Source organism: Myripristis murdjan, chromosome 5, assembly GCF_902150065.1.
Source record: "Myripristis murdjan chromosome 5, fMyrMur1.1, whole genome shotgun sequence".
NCBI classification, from domain to species: domain Eukaryota; kingdom Metazoa; phylum Chordata; class Actinopteri; order Holocentriformes; family Holocentridae; genus Myripristis; species Myripristis murdjan.
The window spans coordinates 13572509-13587267 of record NC_043984.1 but is presented as its reverse complement, the minus strand read 5'-3'; the positions used below and the strand labels follow the sequence as shown (position 1 = coordinate 13587267).

Below are 14759 nucleotides of genomic sequence, written 5' to 3'. Positions count from 1 at the left end.
ATCGCTATTTAGAGGTTCCACTCACTTGAATGACCTACCAACCAACAGGTGAACGGGGCGAGTTAGTGCACATTTTCTAATATGACTCGTATCCACTGTTTCTTTATAACTTCTTGCAGCACAAAGTAACTCCACGCTAGGTAAAGGCAATGATAACAATAGTAAAAGTGATATAAGACGTTTTATTTGATTGTCGCCTTTCTGTACACCTAAGGTCACCTTCCAGGAAAATTAAATTAAAACAGAAAAAAAAAAAAACACTTAACAAAACACCAGCACGTCACATCAGCACAATAAAAACAATGATCAGTGAGTGGCATTTATATCACTTTGGACCCACACAAACTGGCAGTCATTTGTGTGGGCCAATTCGTGTATTATTTACAAGCAACGACGATTTGTGTTTAGGTCTTTGGAATTAGAAATTGCGCGTTTACGATGAGCGTTTGAAGGCGGCATAAAAAGGCACTTTGCTAAATTGCAAGAGCACCACCTTCTGTCACCGGACTGGCAGATTAGATACAGTAGCCAATCATTAGTCTGAAATGTACTGCGGGCAAAACTAAGAAACACATGCTGGAAAGTTTAGGATCTTGCTTCCACATAAATTAGTATTATCAATGTGATCACAGTTTTGCTGCAAAGCATTAGATCACTCTGTCAGTCTCTACCACACCCAGTGACATTTATGACTAAGGTTTTGCCCTCTTGTGTACCAACACAGATGCTCTGACACATGCTCTGAACCAATAATCTTTAACCACTCAGTTTACTAGGGACACTGGATGAAGCTCTGCATTCTGTCAAATGTTTATTATATAGTAAAATCCAAATCACCTCCTTTATAAACAACACAAGTAACACAAACAAAATAGGCATGACAGCTTGTTCTTGACAACTGTACACGCTACAAAATGATAACCATTATAACCATAATAACCATAAACAACCATTTTACATTTTAACTTATTGAAAAATATTTGGAATAAACACAATACACTGCAGACTTGTACTAAAAAGCTTGGGTGACATTAAAGGGTAAAATCTACCATATATTTCTTATCCAATCAAGGGCAAAAAAAAAAAAACTAAACCAAAAACAAAAACAAAAACAAAAAAACCCAAAAATGTTTACATATCATTCCAGTAGCGTATAACTGTTCAGTATGTTTTTAAATAGGACAAAAATCTGTAAATCATTACAGAGACATAATTTATCAGAATAATGCATGAACCAGCCACAGGTGGTGACAAAGCATGCCTTCTTGTTGAGTTCTTCCTAAGCTGATTAACAGTGCGGGTTCACCACCATGTGTGAATTTCTAGCACCACCTTGTGAAACCAGTTGAACCACAGCTGAGAAATGCCTGAAATTATGAGCTGAAAGCATGAACCTAATGCTTTATTCCTTCAGCTCGTAATGAATTAACACAGGCCAAAAGATTACCACTGATAGGCAACACAGAGACTGACACTGTAAACCAGCTGCCTATACTAATAAGGTGACTGGCTTTGGTATTAAAGAATCAGCTGATGTTTTAGCTAGTGGAGACCCGGCAGTGGATGAACAGACTCCTCAGTGTTGTCAGGTTCCTCAACACTCCTCAGCATCATGAGGTGCAAGTAATCTCTCAGCTTCAGGGCTCAAGGGCAGAGCCTGACTTTATGGGAAATAAATTTAAAAAATAATAAATTGAAAAAAAGATCTTCCAGCAATTGAGGACTTACTAACTAAATAACTAACTAAAGACTAACAGCTATAACTAACTGACAGAAATTATTTTTCTTCAGAGAAATTCTTTTCTTTAATCTGAATTGTTTTGCCCCTATCAGGATTTATACAACACAAAATATAGACACTGCTACACAGGCAAAAAAAACCTTTCATTTTTTTATTGGTGTCCAACAATAAGTTGATCAAAGCATTACAATTCCTGAAGAAAAAAAACAAAGCAAAAAACAAAACAACATTTTTTCCTGATAGTAAAATCCTGTTTGTTTTGCATGTGCTGGTTAAGAACATTGCTCTGTATCAGCGAACATAAATAACATTGTTAAAAGGCACAAAGGCACAGGTAGTGTTAACAAATAACACAGTTCAAATATCCAGGATTCCACATGATCTGTGTATCTAAAGCAAACAAAAAATGTGATTTCCTTTTACATGGCAAATTTTGCGCATGCAGATAGAACTGTGACATTCAACCTTCATGGCATGGCAAATGTAGATAAGGAATATATTTAATGACAAATGGGTTAATTTTTGTAAGCCAGCTTCCATTTTCCATCAAAATGACGCAAAATGCTCAAATTTTTAATTCCTTACACACTCTTTAAAGGACGTGGCAGCACCAGCTTCAGCCCAACATCCACCACCCAGGAAGGCATGTAAGACAGAGGAATCCAGATGAGCTTGGCATCCCAGCCAGCACTGTATCGGGTTCGTGGGTAGGCAGACGTCAGCGCGTGCTCCATGCAGTTGGTCACTTTGGCGAGGTCAGAGTCACAGACAGCGTTCATGATCAGACGCTGCACCTTGATGTCTGCAAAGGACAATCAGACAGTATAAAGTCTGTGCATGAAACATCATTGCATTTTGATGTGATCAGCTACCTAAATTAATCTCAAAAATGTATACAGTATTTGAAATTTTTATTGTTAAAGACAGATAAATGCCATTGCTTGGGGGCCACTGTCTATTAGCCTAATAGAATAATTTTTTTAGATTATTTTTTGGCATTTCTGCTTTATTTGATAGATACAGCTGAGAGAGACAAGAAAGGGAGAGAGAGGGGATGACATGCAGCAAGTGGCCTGGTCTCAGATTTGAACTCATGCCACTGCGGTAAGTGGTATGTATGGAAAAACATGGCTTATACAAATGAATATATTTGGGGGCATATGTTTTTTGCAAACAAATATATCTGTATTGAGTAATGAATTTTGAGAGCATTGTGGTGTATTTCTTGTTGAAACAGAACACTGAGGACGTGCCATGGTGAAGGATCATTCAAAGCTGTAAATCAATAGGGTACAGTTAGATATAGCCTACTGATATGCTGTGAAATAACCACAAAAAGATGCTATTTTCCAGGATACAAAAGTAATGTGATGCTGACATAATACATGAAAAAAAAAAAAAAAAAAAAAAAAAAAAATAGAATTGTAGGCTACATTTGTTTGTTATTAAACAGGTGAATATTATGGAAAAGTAACTGATTAAGGTCATTATAACCTTAAAAGTGTAATTTCCAAAATATGCGATTGGCACTCCAGGACTTTTTCCTTTTTTCCAGGATTTTCTTGGCTCTTGAAAAAGATTTTTTTTGTTTTGTTTTGTTTTGTATTGTTTTGTTTTATAGATACTATATACGCTTTTTTAAGTCTGATTATGGATGTGAAGTGAGAAAGACAAACCACACGCAGGACCACGCCACATAAACCAGTGCAGCCAATTCCATAAGATCTGCTGGTTGACAGCAGGTGTGCATTATAAAGTAGTTTAATCCATTGAAATGGTAATCAGAGTCATCTCTCTCCATCGGCAGTGCACTGCATTCTGCTTACACTTATCAAGGTACTTGTCTCCGTAGCTGGCTTGTACTTCTGGTGTGAGCTGATTCCACAAGCGATGCAGCTCTCTCTCGAGGGGCTCCAGGCTGGTCACCGCGGTCTTGAAAAAGCCCGGCTCTATAATGCACACCTTGATCCCAAAGTAGCTTATGTCCCTCCTGAAGAGAGAAAATGTTAGAAATGCTTGGCATGAGGTATAGTTACCACACTGTACATTTGTGCTCCGCATTAACAGCACAGCGTGAAATACTGTAGGTTTTATGCCACACATTTCAACCTGTTTCAATTGCTTGCACTGAAAACTGGTTTGGCAGTTTAGGTTGAAGAGATGAAAAGTGACAAGGAAGCCTGGAGAAAATAGTCGGTAAAGTTACTGATGTGAAACACGTTAGGGAAACATTTGGTGATGGGCAGTATTCTCTGCTTCAGTGTGCCTAAAAATCTACAGCAGTGACAATGAGGGAGTTTTTATTGCACTACTTTGAGCATGTGACTGTCCTATCAGCCAATAGTTAGAAGAAATGGGAATTGTAGAAAATTGTTTTTGTGTACTACTGCCATTTGCTGTGTGTGATGTGTTTTAGGCAAAGTGTTTTAACCATTTATTTTCAATATGTGTGTTTACTGAAAGTTTTAATCTGAAGCCTCCATAACAAATTTATTTCATGGGACAGTAATGTTTTTATCCCACTTGCAGGCAGGGCCTAAAGATGGTCATGTAGTTCAGTCCATCTGTCTGTTCAAGACTTTAATCCAAGGGAACATATATCTTGAAATGTATTAGGCAGACTGCAATGAAATTTGTGGTGCACATTCATGCATCCCAGAGGATGAACCCTGTCAAGTCTGGTGGCACCATGACTTTTCCTCTGGTGCCACCCTCAGGCCAAAATGTCAACATTGCACAGAAGATAAAATGAAATGTATTTAGTGGATTGGCATGATATTTGGTGAGTGCATTCACTCTCCCCAGAGGAAGATTCCTCTTGATTGTGGGGCCCCTTTCCTCTAGCATCACTCTCAAGACAAACATTTGACTTGTACACAACATATCTCTAAATGTAGTGGACAAACTGACAAGTAAATTACTGAACGTATTCATGCTTCCCATGGAATGAACCCGATTGAGTTTAGTGTCATCATCACCTTTCCTCTAGTACTACTCTTTGTCCAAAATGTCAAATCTGATATCTCACAATCTTTTGGGCAGATTGCCATTGCATTTTGGAAAGCGTGTCCATGAGGGTGAACCCTGTTAATTTTGGTGCCCTAAAACTGGTGACTGCCACTTGAATTCCTGCAATATGCACTGTTTGTTGGACTGCATTTCAACCTGGATAAAGTGTTTCTCCGTATAATCAGGATGTAGATGATACTCTCGGTTCAATCTATGTTTTGTCAAGTGTGGTAGTGAACATTTTACTGTGCCGCTATACTCCTGTTTGATGTTTTTGAAGTAGTGTCAACCTACCTGAGGCAGTCAGAGAAAGATTCCACAGCAAACTTGGAGATGCAATATCCACCACCGTTTGCAGCAACCCTCCCCAGCACTGATGCTACATTCACAATACGCCCGCGAGCTTGCTTGATGAGCGGCAAGAAGGTCATCGTCATGGCAATCACTCCATTCATATTGACTTTTAATGTGCTGTGGAAATCCTCCACTTTCATCCACTCGGAGGGGCCCATGGGTAATGAGCGTCCGGCGTTGTTCACAATACCCCACAGTCCTAAAAATGTAAGACAAGAATTGACTAAAAGAGAATATATTTTATGATTTTTTTTTCCCCCAAAGAAAATTGCCTTGTAACACATGCAATGGCTAAATCTTTTTTGCATTTGTTGGATAAAATTTCCTCTTGTAGATCATCTCTCACCCCTTTCGCCAACCTCCTTCTTGGTCCACTCCATAGCTTTTTGGATGCTGTCCTGACTGGTCACATCCAGGAGAACAGTCTTCAAATAGGGCCCAGCCACCCTTTTGAGATCATCTGCTCCTTTTTCTGTTAGGCAGCCGGCCAGAACACGGAAACCTTTTCGGTCGAGCCTCTTGCACAGCAGGTTTCCAAACCCAGAGTCACAGCCCGTCACAAAGACATACTTGTCATTGAAGTTCTCGATCTCCAGGCTGTCCAGGTACAACCACACAAGCATACACAACACCACAGCTGTAGCAGTGATGTACAGGCATGCATTATCTCTGTTGGAGAAAAGAAAGGACAACTGAAAGTAGAGGTGTGGAAACCAATTCAGAGCTTGGAAAAATAGCCTGACATTCTTTCAAAAAGGTTCTGATATTTTCAGCAAATGACAACCTATTACAATTTACAAATACAATTCAGCCATTCACAGAAATGTTGACCTGCTTTGTAGGATTGGAAATTCAAAAGTTAGGCTACAGCTCTGACATTACTGCACAGAAAAGCGGTGTATTTTCTTACCCTAAACGGTCATAGAGAAACTGTGTGTCCATATTGACTCCAGAGAGATGGGGAGTTGATGACCTCTGGGAATTTGTGTTTGCTGAAAAAACACAGTAACCAAATGTTATCGGGTCTTGACAGGGCACATTGCCAATGCTGATTTTCTGGAAAAATGACTCCGATTCTCATTCATGTGTGACATGTAAACATTAAAGTTCTGTAATATTTGGAGACAATGCTGCATGTTATAAAATGAGCTTAAGTTGGATATTAATAACTGCATGCAAGAACCACACATAAATTACACAGAACCTCGAAATATGTGAGAAAGTCAAAATACATTAGCCAGACTAATTTCAGGAAAATTAATTGGCTAATCTTTTCTGTATTTCCCAATATTGTAGGGTTTTACTGAGTCATTCTACTGTTGCATTCTTTGTTAAGCATGTTTGTTTCACTGATGGCCTTTTATTGGAAGACGTGACTGTAGTACAACAGTGCTTCAGGCACATGAGAAATCTTTGGCTAATGCTCTTACAGAACAAAGAAAGGCATTGGTGAGAGAGTTGGAGTTGAAGGAGGGAGGGAAGTATTGTTTAAAGCATAAATTTAATGCCCATGTCAGAGCTGCATAAGCCTCTCAAAGCTGAAAACCTATTAGTTTTCAGGCTTATTAGTGAGAGACACAGAAAAAGATAGTTCAATATAAATTATTATTCAAAATATTGGAATGACCTGCAGGCTTAAGTCAGTGTCCATGTTGTTGCCTCCAGCTGTGCTTTAGGGTCAGAACATTTAACAAATACCAACATAAAACTTTACAACTTTAGTGCTGATAAAGAAAAAAGTGAAAACATTAGAAATGGATATACTGCTTAATATCATTCAGCACTGAAAATTATACAAACCCCCATTGATCGAAAGGCAGTGTATTGAGGTTTCAGCAGTCAAAACCTAATTTGCTTTTTGCAGTAAGTTTCTCATTACACAAACATGACTGATTCATTTTTTGGCATTACTGCTGGTGATAACAAGTACTGTAATAATAGTACATTGTGACTATTGCCAATGTTATAAAGATTAACCTGTGAACAAGTTACACCCTAGACATGATTTTAAGACAATGAAATTTGAGACAAAGCCTCCAGTTGAACAGCAGTTCTTTTTAAAAAGATCTGATCATACTTATTCGTTCATCAGTTCAACTGCTGACAAGTTCTTTAAGTGAATTGTTATGAGAACTGGTATCCTACCTTTTCCACCTTTTTTGAGATGTGCTGGATCTCCACAAGTTTTCCCTCTTTTTCACTTTCCCTCTCAGACTCGTCGTCCTGCTTACCCCAAGACTGGTCAGGGAAAGGCTTTATCCTTATGGTTTATCCCTTAAGGCGAGTCCGCAACTGGTAATCCCCAATCCGTAAGCATTTGGTTTTTGTGTGTGTGTATGCGTGTGTGTGCATGTGTGTGTATATAAGACAAAGGTGGTGGAATTACAAAAAAAGTCTAAATATAGAAATTTCTGTTTAATGTGCATGTAGAACCATCAAAGAAATTAAAATTTTATTTTTCACAATTAATCTGCTACACAGTTTAGGATTTCCTTTCATAGAGGGTCTTCCAAGAAACCTTCCTTGAGAATCCCAACCTGGAGGTTCAGAAGACATACAGGCTAATATCTAGTAATTTAATATTTTTTTCATTGTTGTGTCCTTGTAATTAAACATTACATTCTTTAAGTTTTAAGAGTGTTAAACAAACTTACTATAATCCCATATGCTAAAGCCCTGTGTGCGCTCAGAAACGTGTATAATCTCATTGGCTCATTCAGTCCAGAGAGGTGTTACATCAGTTTTAAAACTGAAAATGTGCTTACAAACTATGCTGTAATCTCTGTTACTGGCCCTCCATATTTACAATGAAAGTCCTCTAACTAAGTCAGTTCACACCAGAGAGCTGGAGAATGTTAACCAGCCATGTTTATGGTATTGGACATGAGTACAAGTAGCTTATTAATGTATATGATCAGTACAGCAAAACACGTGGGCAAAACAGAAGAAAACAAACACCAGTGTTGGTGAACAGGAAAACACAAGCCAACTGCCATCCCACACAGTCTCAGCACCAAAGTTTGAATTTCAAAAAAGAAGGTTGTTAATTGGCTCTTGACATTGGTTTATTATGTATGCTACTGACTGACAGATGTAGCTAGTTAGCAAATAGGTGTGCTGTGTGGTAGAGCTCAGCTGCTGTGTGTCTTGTGACATAACTTTCCCTCTCCACCAACTTCACACAGTCCATGGATTCTCCCTCCTCACAAACCATGTAAATATCCTCCCATCTTTGTTATATTTAACAGTACACCTCTCAATTCTTAGATAAATTCTGATTTAATCTCAAGCCAAGTGATGTGAGAATTAAACAGGTCAAAAGTTAAACCAGAAAATTGAGATATATCCTATCACTGGGGACCATCTTACTAGAAAAGTCGACATGTTGCTGCTGATGTCCCACATAAGGTGTAGATGTTCGACCCAGATGTTGCTAATGTGCCTGTTGTTAATGGGGATTTTATTGGGTGTTTTTTCTTGTCCTCAGTTGTGAAGCTCTTTGAGAGTTAAACAGTGATTTAAGGCTATACAAATAAACTTGACTAATTTATAATTTTGTTGCTTGACAAATGCATAAAAACAGCAGTGCAATTTTACTATGACTTTACTATAAACAATGCTGCGACAAACAAAAGGTTTATAAAATAAAGACACATACAAAGACAAGTTGTCTAAGAAATACAGTGTAGGCAACATTACATGCAGACATACATAATCCAGGGATTGGACGCTGAAGAATGGGCTTGTTTTATAAGCTATTAGAAAGGTTTACCACAGAAAAGCAGACAGATGGCGAGATGTCTGTGGCCCCTTAAAACTATTACAAGCAAATAAATCCAATTTCTACATGTCAAACTTTCACAGAGGAGTGTCCTTCGTTCACTTAGAATAGCTAATTGTGATAAGACATTCCCACCTCCACATAAATGCCAGGTCTATTTTACTGAATTCACCAACATGATTGTAGCAGAACTCCAGCACAACTGTGGTTAATGACCTGGTTAATGTCATTAGTCAAGGAGAAACAAGTCTGTGTCTTCATTAAGGATTTGAGAAGTGTAGAAGAGAAACAGAACTGCGGATGTGGCATTCTTTTTCAAATACAACATGTAGTACATTTTTCTGCAACAAAAATCAGAATGAGCCCATTCAGAGCGGCATAAAAACACAGTTCTTGGCGAGGTCCTCCGTCTTTGCTGGAACGGGTCTGTTGGACCAGATTTCTGCTAAATTCTGGTGCATTCCAGTGTAGTTAGTTTCAGCTTTGAATCAAGCAATCAATCAGATGTCTGTACTGAAAAAATCTATGTGGAAGCAGATTGAAGCTGACCCTTGTGTACATACTCCAAAGCGGTGGCTATAGTCCTCATATCCATCTCTATACTGCGAGCCCAGTTCTCCACATCCCCAATTTCCTGTACAAAAGAGAATATCGCAACAGTGAGAGTGATTAACGCTACATATATCACCTATGATCTAAAGCTGAACCAGTGGGTACACCATAAAATTTTCACACCAATTTCTTCCATTGCTGCTAAAGCATTTTTACTGCAAGAAGCAATGGGCAGGCTTTAAAAATGTCAAGTCAATCTTTCCCCCGAAACCAATGACATGTGAAGATGATGTAAGCTGGATGGCTGCAATTTCATCCGGCTAGTCAGAGGGGGTAGAAATCCACAGCTGAACACCTGTCAAATCCGCTTGGATCTAGGCACTTGTGACAAGATCCGTGAAGGTAACTAAGCTCCTTTTAGTGAAACTGATGAAGCAGTGGTGAGGTTTGACTGCAGTGACTCACTGCTCTCGCTCTTAAGCAAATATAATAATTGTTGTGACAATCACGACATGCCCTCTGATCCCCTTTTCTTTTTTCCTCCTTACCAGTGTATATTGTAGATTTGTAGGCCAATATGATTACAGCTGTAGAATATTTCACATGTGGAACCGGATATTGTTTGATGCTTTATCAACCTCCACTTATTGACAAGAACAGCAAAGCTATGTTCACAGTTATTGCAAAGTCCTGTCTTTATTTCTGGCAGAGAACAAACTGACATTTCAGACTTACTATTTGACAAAGCACAGCGTACCTTTAGGGCCTGATTGAAGCCCTCCACCATACTGATCCATTGTGCAGTCTGCTTGGAAAACTGGCTAGCTTGAACTTGGAGAGTCTTCACCTCATGGTCAAGCTTGCGCTGGTTTACGTATGCTTGGGCGACTCTACAGCGAAACAGAAATCAAAAATGACAAGTTGCAGGGCTGAACAAATCCTGTATTCATATGTCATTCTACTGGCAAACCAAAAGTTAAAATGTGGGAATGCAGACCAGGTTTGTAATAGTCTGTGCAGTCTTCCTTTATATGCTTAAACTGGTCAACTTAAGTTAAGATAGAAACAATCAAATACAATAACCAACATAAGCATAATTTCAATAGCCCATATTTAAGATTTCTATTTGACAAATTTAATGTCATTAAGACGCTCCGTTGCTACAGCTTTGCTAACTACACAGTAACTTTGATTGGACTCGCAGGCTAGATATTAAGCAAAGTTAGTTACTACTAACTTGCAATATACATATTATAATACTATGTTCATCACATAGTTTCTTTTTTGCTTAGCTAAAATGACACTACAAGGGGTTACTACATGGGGTTATGGCAGAAATCTTGTAATTGAACTTTTTCAGGTAAGTTAACCTTTACTTGTGAATAAAACAGCTATGACCTCTAGGGTTTTCCAAAGAACAACTTTCAACATATATTCTATTGTACCTTCCTTAATACCACTTGGTACACAAGAGAGCATTTTTGTTGTTGGACGGTTATCCTCTTATTACTTTTTACTTATTACTTTTCCAAAATGTGAAGCCTACTTTAGAATAAGATTTATTACCCTAATGATAGTCAAATTTGAAGTAATAAGAACATTTTTTCAGTGTTTTCCACAAGTAGGCCTTTACTATGTAGCCAAAAAAACAGAAAAAGTAGCCAATAACCAGTGATCAGGAGTTATGAGCTTACCTCAAAAACTATGGTCTCCGTCCCAGTTTAATTATCATATTATGAGCTGTAGTGCTGAACATTAAACAAAAGATGTGCACAACATATGTTACCTGCTATTTTATTTAAATACACTTCTGTTTGGGTTTCCAGTGATTAAACATTCTTGCCTTTTCTCAGTGTCATATGACTGGTCAAATCACACTGGCACGTAAGAGTAAAGTCCAAAAGTGGTATTCTACTAATATTTACCTGAGAGCTAAGTGCTGGGAAACTTCACATAATTATCTTTAGCAAATAAGAGGTGTTAAAATAGTGCCTATCAAACAAAGTTAATTCTACCGCCTTTCTCTGAAGTCCAAACCATTGCAGTGACAGAAAATAATCCCTGGTCACTACAGTAATTGGAATTTATAAATCTGAAATAATCAGGGTGTAAGAAGTTATTTTGTGTGTGTGATGAGGGGTAGTCTGTTGGGTTTAGATGTGACAAAGCTTAGCTGGCTGTAAAATATGAACATCTTGGAATTCCAGATTACCAATTTATTCACCCCTAGATGGCACTATAGAGTAATTCTGCAAACTGTTGTATTATCTCTGCCTATGAGTTGTGAGTATTTGTCTGTGTGCGTGTGTATCTGTCTGTGTGTATGTGTATGCATCTGCAGCTAGTCTCGCATAATACCAGGCCTATCAGGCTAATAGTTTTTTGAGCACAGTTATGTATGATCAAGGATCTCTTGTGGTTGCGATGATTTAAAACTTTTGAAAACTTTCGTAACCAATGTCTTACTTTCCCCTCGGCTAAATTATTGCAACTCTCGTTATCTGGGAATGAGCCAGTCATCCATATCCTGCCTGCAGCTGGTGCAGAACGCCGCTGCTTGATTAGTGACTGGCAGGAAGAAGCATGAGAGCATCACACCAATACTGGCATCCCTCCACTGGCTACCAGTTACGTTCAGGATGGTATTTAAAACTCTTTTATTTGTTTTTAGGCCCTACATGGCTTGGCACCCCAGCACATCTCTGAGCTCCTCTGGCCCCTTTCCAACCCCAGACCACTCACATCCTTGGACCAGCTGCTCTTGGCTGTCCTGCACTCTAGGCTGAAGGGGAAGGACGATCGGGCATTCGCTGTAGCTGCCCGAAATCTCTGGAATAGCCTACCATATTCAATTAAGTGCACCCCTTCTGTTGACATTTTTCAGACGAAACTTAAGAAGCATATGTTTTCCCAGGCTTGTGAGTGTCATTAAGGTTTTACATCTCACTTTGATTCTCCTGTGCTTTTATGATTTTTGTGGTGCTTATGTTTATATAGTATGTATGTTTTTCTGTTCCTTTACTTATTTACTTGTTATTGCTGCTAGCTTGCTGTCTTTCAATATTTTTTGTACAGCATTTTGGTCAACTTTGGTTGTTTTTAAATGTGCTTTACACATACATTTGATTTGATTTGATCTGAAAAACCTGTTTTATACCACAACTGAGTTCTAACTCCTTACCCCTCTTAACAGGGCAGTTTTCCCATTTCTTTCCATCAGGAAAAAACAATAATTTCCTGTTGGCACACAATCAAACATGGTTACAATCATATCTTCTTGCCAGAGATTCAAAAGTTAACTTACATGCCAGGGCATATTAGTTGGTGGATTCATTTGTCGGCATTGTTCAATTCAAACAAGCATTACAGCACTGTCGGCATTTGAAAACATTAAATAATGTCAGCCAGCTGCTGAAATGCCTTTGTTAAATTCACTTATCAGTTATAGTATTGTGATAACGTACTTGCATATTGCCTCCCCTTCATTCCACTACTCTCATGCACACCTGCTTGACACACGGGCTGCCATGTGGTTCCTGATCTGCTGAGTGTGCTCCTCTAGTTTAAAAATAAGTTACTCTTTAATGATGTAACCTTATAAACTCTAGTGTGTTGCAGTCAATCTGGATTTTGCGGGGCAAAGTCGGGGTCATTCATTTTCTATTCGCCAAAGCAGTCCTGACAAAGACGTATAACATCGGGACTAAAACTTAATACATTAAAGTGTAATGGTGATGAAACAGGAGCCTTTGCCCCAAACATATTGTACCTAGTCTAAATCTCCCTGAGCCACTGGGGGGATTTTTGCTATAAACCATTTTTATTTTTTACCATGAAGGAACAGCACAACAACAGCCTCGGCATCCGATTCTTATAGTTTAAGCTGATTGTCTGGGTTTCATCACAACTTTCACAACATTAAAAATCCTACTTCACCAACTGTTGTGTCACAGCATGTGCCTTATTCTCTGTGCCAGGCATGGGCTTCATTATTTATACCTAAGTGCTGATTTATGGTGAAAAGCTGCTATGTGTTGTGAGGGTGGCAGTGTAAAGATACAGCTTGTGGACCATTTTATGTAGACTTATTTATACTTTTTATTTTTTGGTGCTTCACACAAAGTGTACCATTACGCACTTATCGTAGTTGTTGCGTTACTGTGCCACTGACTTGTGGGTGGTAGGGATCCACTGAATGGCCTCCTATATATATATTTGCATATGCAACGAGATAGAGGAAAAACAGTACAGGGAGCATGATTTCTTCATACCCCACGTTGAGGTGGTCTACCAGGGCTTCTGTCAGGCAGGTGGCTGCAGCAATGGCTTCACGCCTGCGTCTCTCTGTGCAGCGAAAATCAACACAAACAGCAAAAACAGAAAAAAAAAATCATTGAGTTATCACATACTAGTGAGCAGACAGCCGCCTCAGCTTGGTCATGTATCTTAGCTTTGTTTTTAGCATCGGCTAGCGCTGCACTAATCTCCTCTCTCTCACTCACCTTGGAGCTCTTTCCGCTCGTTTTGCTTCGCCTGGTGCTCCTTTAACAAACGAGACAACATTTTGTTTCAGTGGTGGCTGTGTTGAGTTTGCAAAAGTCTTTTCATTTAGCTGGCTAACCTGTATTTTCCGAGCAGAAAGAAATATTACTGGCTAATTAACTAGCACTGGCAGCAGCTGTCACGAGACTGTGCATCCGGACGGAAGTGGGAGGATCGAAAAACGGTTTCCAGTGCAAAATACTATCAACATGAACATGTTATTATGATCTTATGTATGAAAATTGTCATTACTTATGGTCATATATACTTATAGTAGTGTATAGCCATGCGTATGTGTATATGATTCAGATCCGATTTTATTTTATTTCATTGTTATAACCCACAGGACACGGGCCAGGTTAAGACCATGATTTTACCATCTCATAGATGAGTGTCCTTAAGGTTTTATATCTCACTTTGATTCTCCTGTGCTTTTATGATTTTTGTGGTACGTATGTGTGTATATACATATGTATGTATGTTTTTCTTTTCTTTCTTTCTTTCTTTCTTTCTTTCTTTTTTATTTTTTTACTTATTTACTTGTTATTGCTAGCTTGCTGTCTTTCAATATTTTTTTTGTACAGCATTTTGGTCAACTTTGGTTGTTTTTGAATGTGCTTTACAAATACATTTGATTTGATTTGATTTGATTTGATTCAGATTCGATTTTATTTTATTTCATTGTTATAACCCACAGGACATGGGCCAGGTTTAGACCATGATTTTTACCATCTCATCAATGTAATGTATTATATGGCAATATCACAGAAATGGAATTGA

General features: G+C 38.5%; 2 protein-coding genes across 2 annotated transcripts; both read right to left on the bottom strand.

Annotated features, from left to right (window-relative positions):
- Window positions 1-1865: 1865 nt before the first annotated feature.
- On the bottom strand, window positions 1866-7381 carry rdh5 (retinol dehydrogenase 5 (11-cis/9-cis)). Its single transcript, XM_030051109.1, has 6 exons — window positions 7250-7381; window positions 6015-6096; window positions 5451-5773; window positions 5045-5303; window positions 3568-3731; window positions 1866-2543 (listed from the first exon to the last, which is right to left on the bottom strand). The coding sequence occupies exons 2-6, from the start codon at window positions 6044-6046 to the stop codon at window positions 2323-2325; spliced, it is 999 nt and encodes a 332-aa protein (XP_029906969.1). The 5' UTR covers window positions 6047-6096; window positions 7250-7381; the 3' UTR covers window positions 1866-2322.
- Window positions 7382-8690: 1309 nt separating this feature from the next.
- Window positions 8691-14151, bottom strand: bloc1s1 (biogenesis of lysosomal organelles complex-1, subunit 1). Its single transcript, XM_030051113.1, has 4 exons — window positions 13940-14151; window positions 13709-13781; window positions 10195-10327; window positions 8691-9519 (listed from the first exon to the last, which is right to left on the bottom strand). The coding sequence occupies exons 1-4, from the start codon at window positions 13998-14000 to the stop codon at window positions 9409-9411; spliced, it is 378 nt and encodes a 125-aa protein (XP_029906973.1). The 5' UTR covers window positions 14001-14151; the 3' UTR covers window positions 8691-9408.
- Between the last annotated feature and the right edge of the window lie 608 nt (window positions 14152-14759).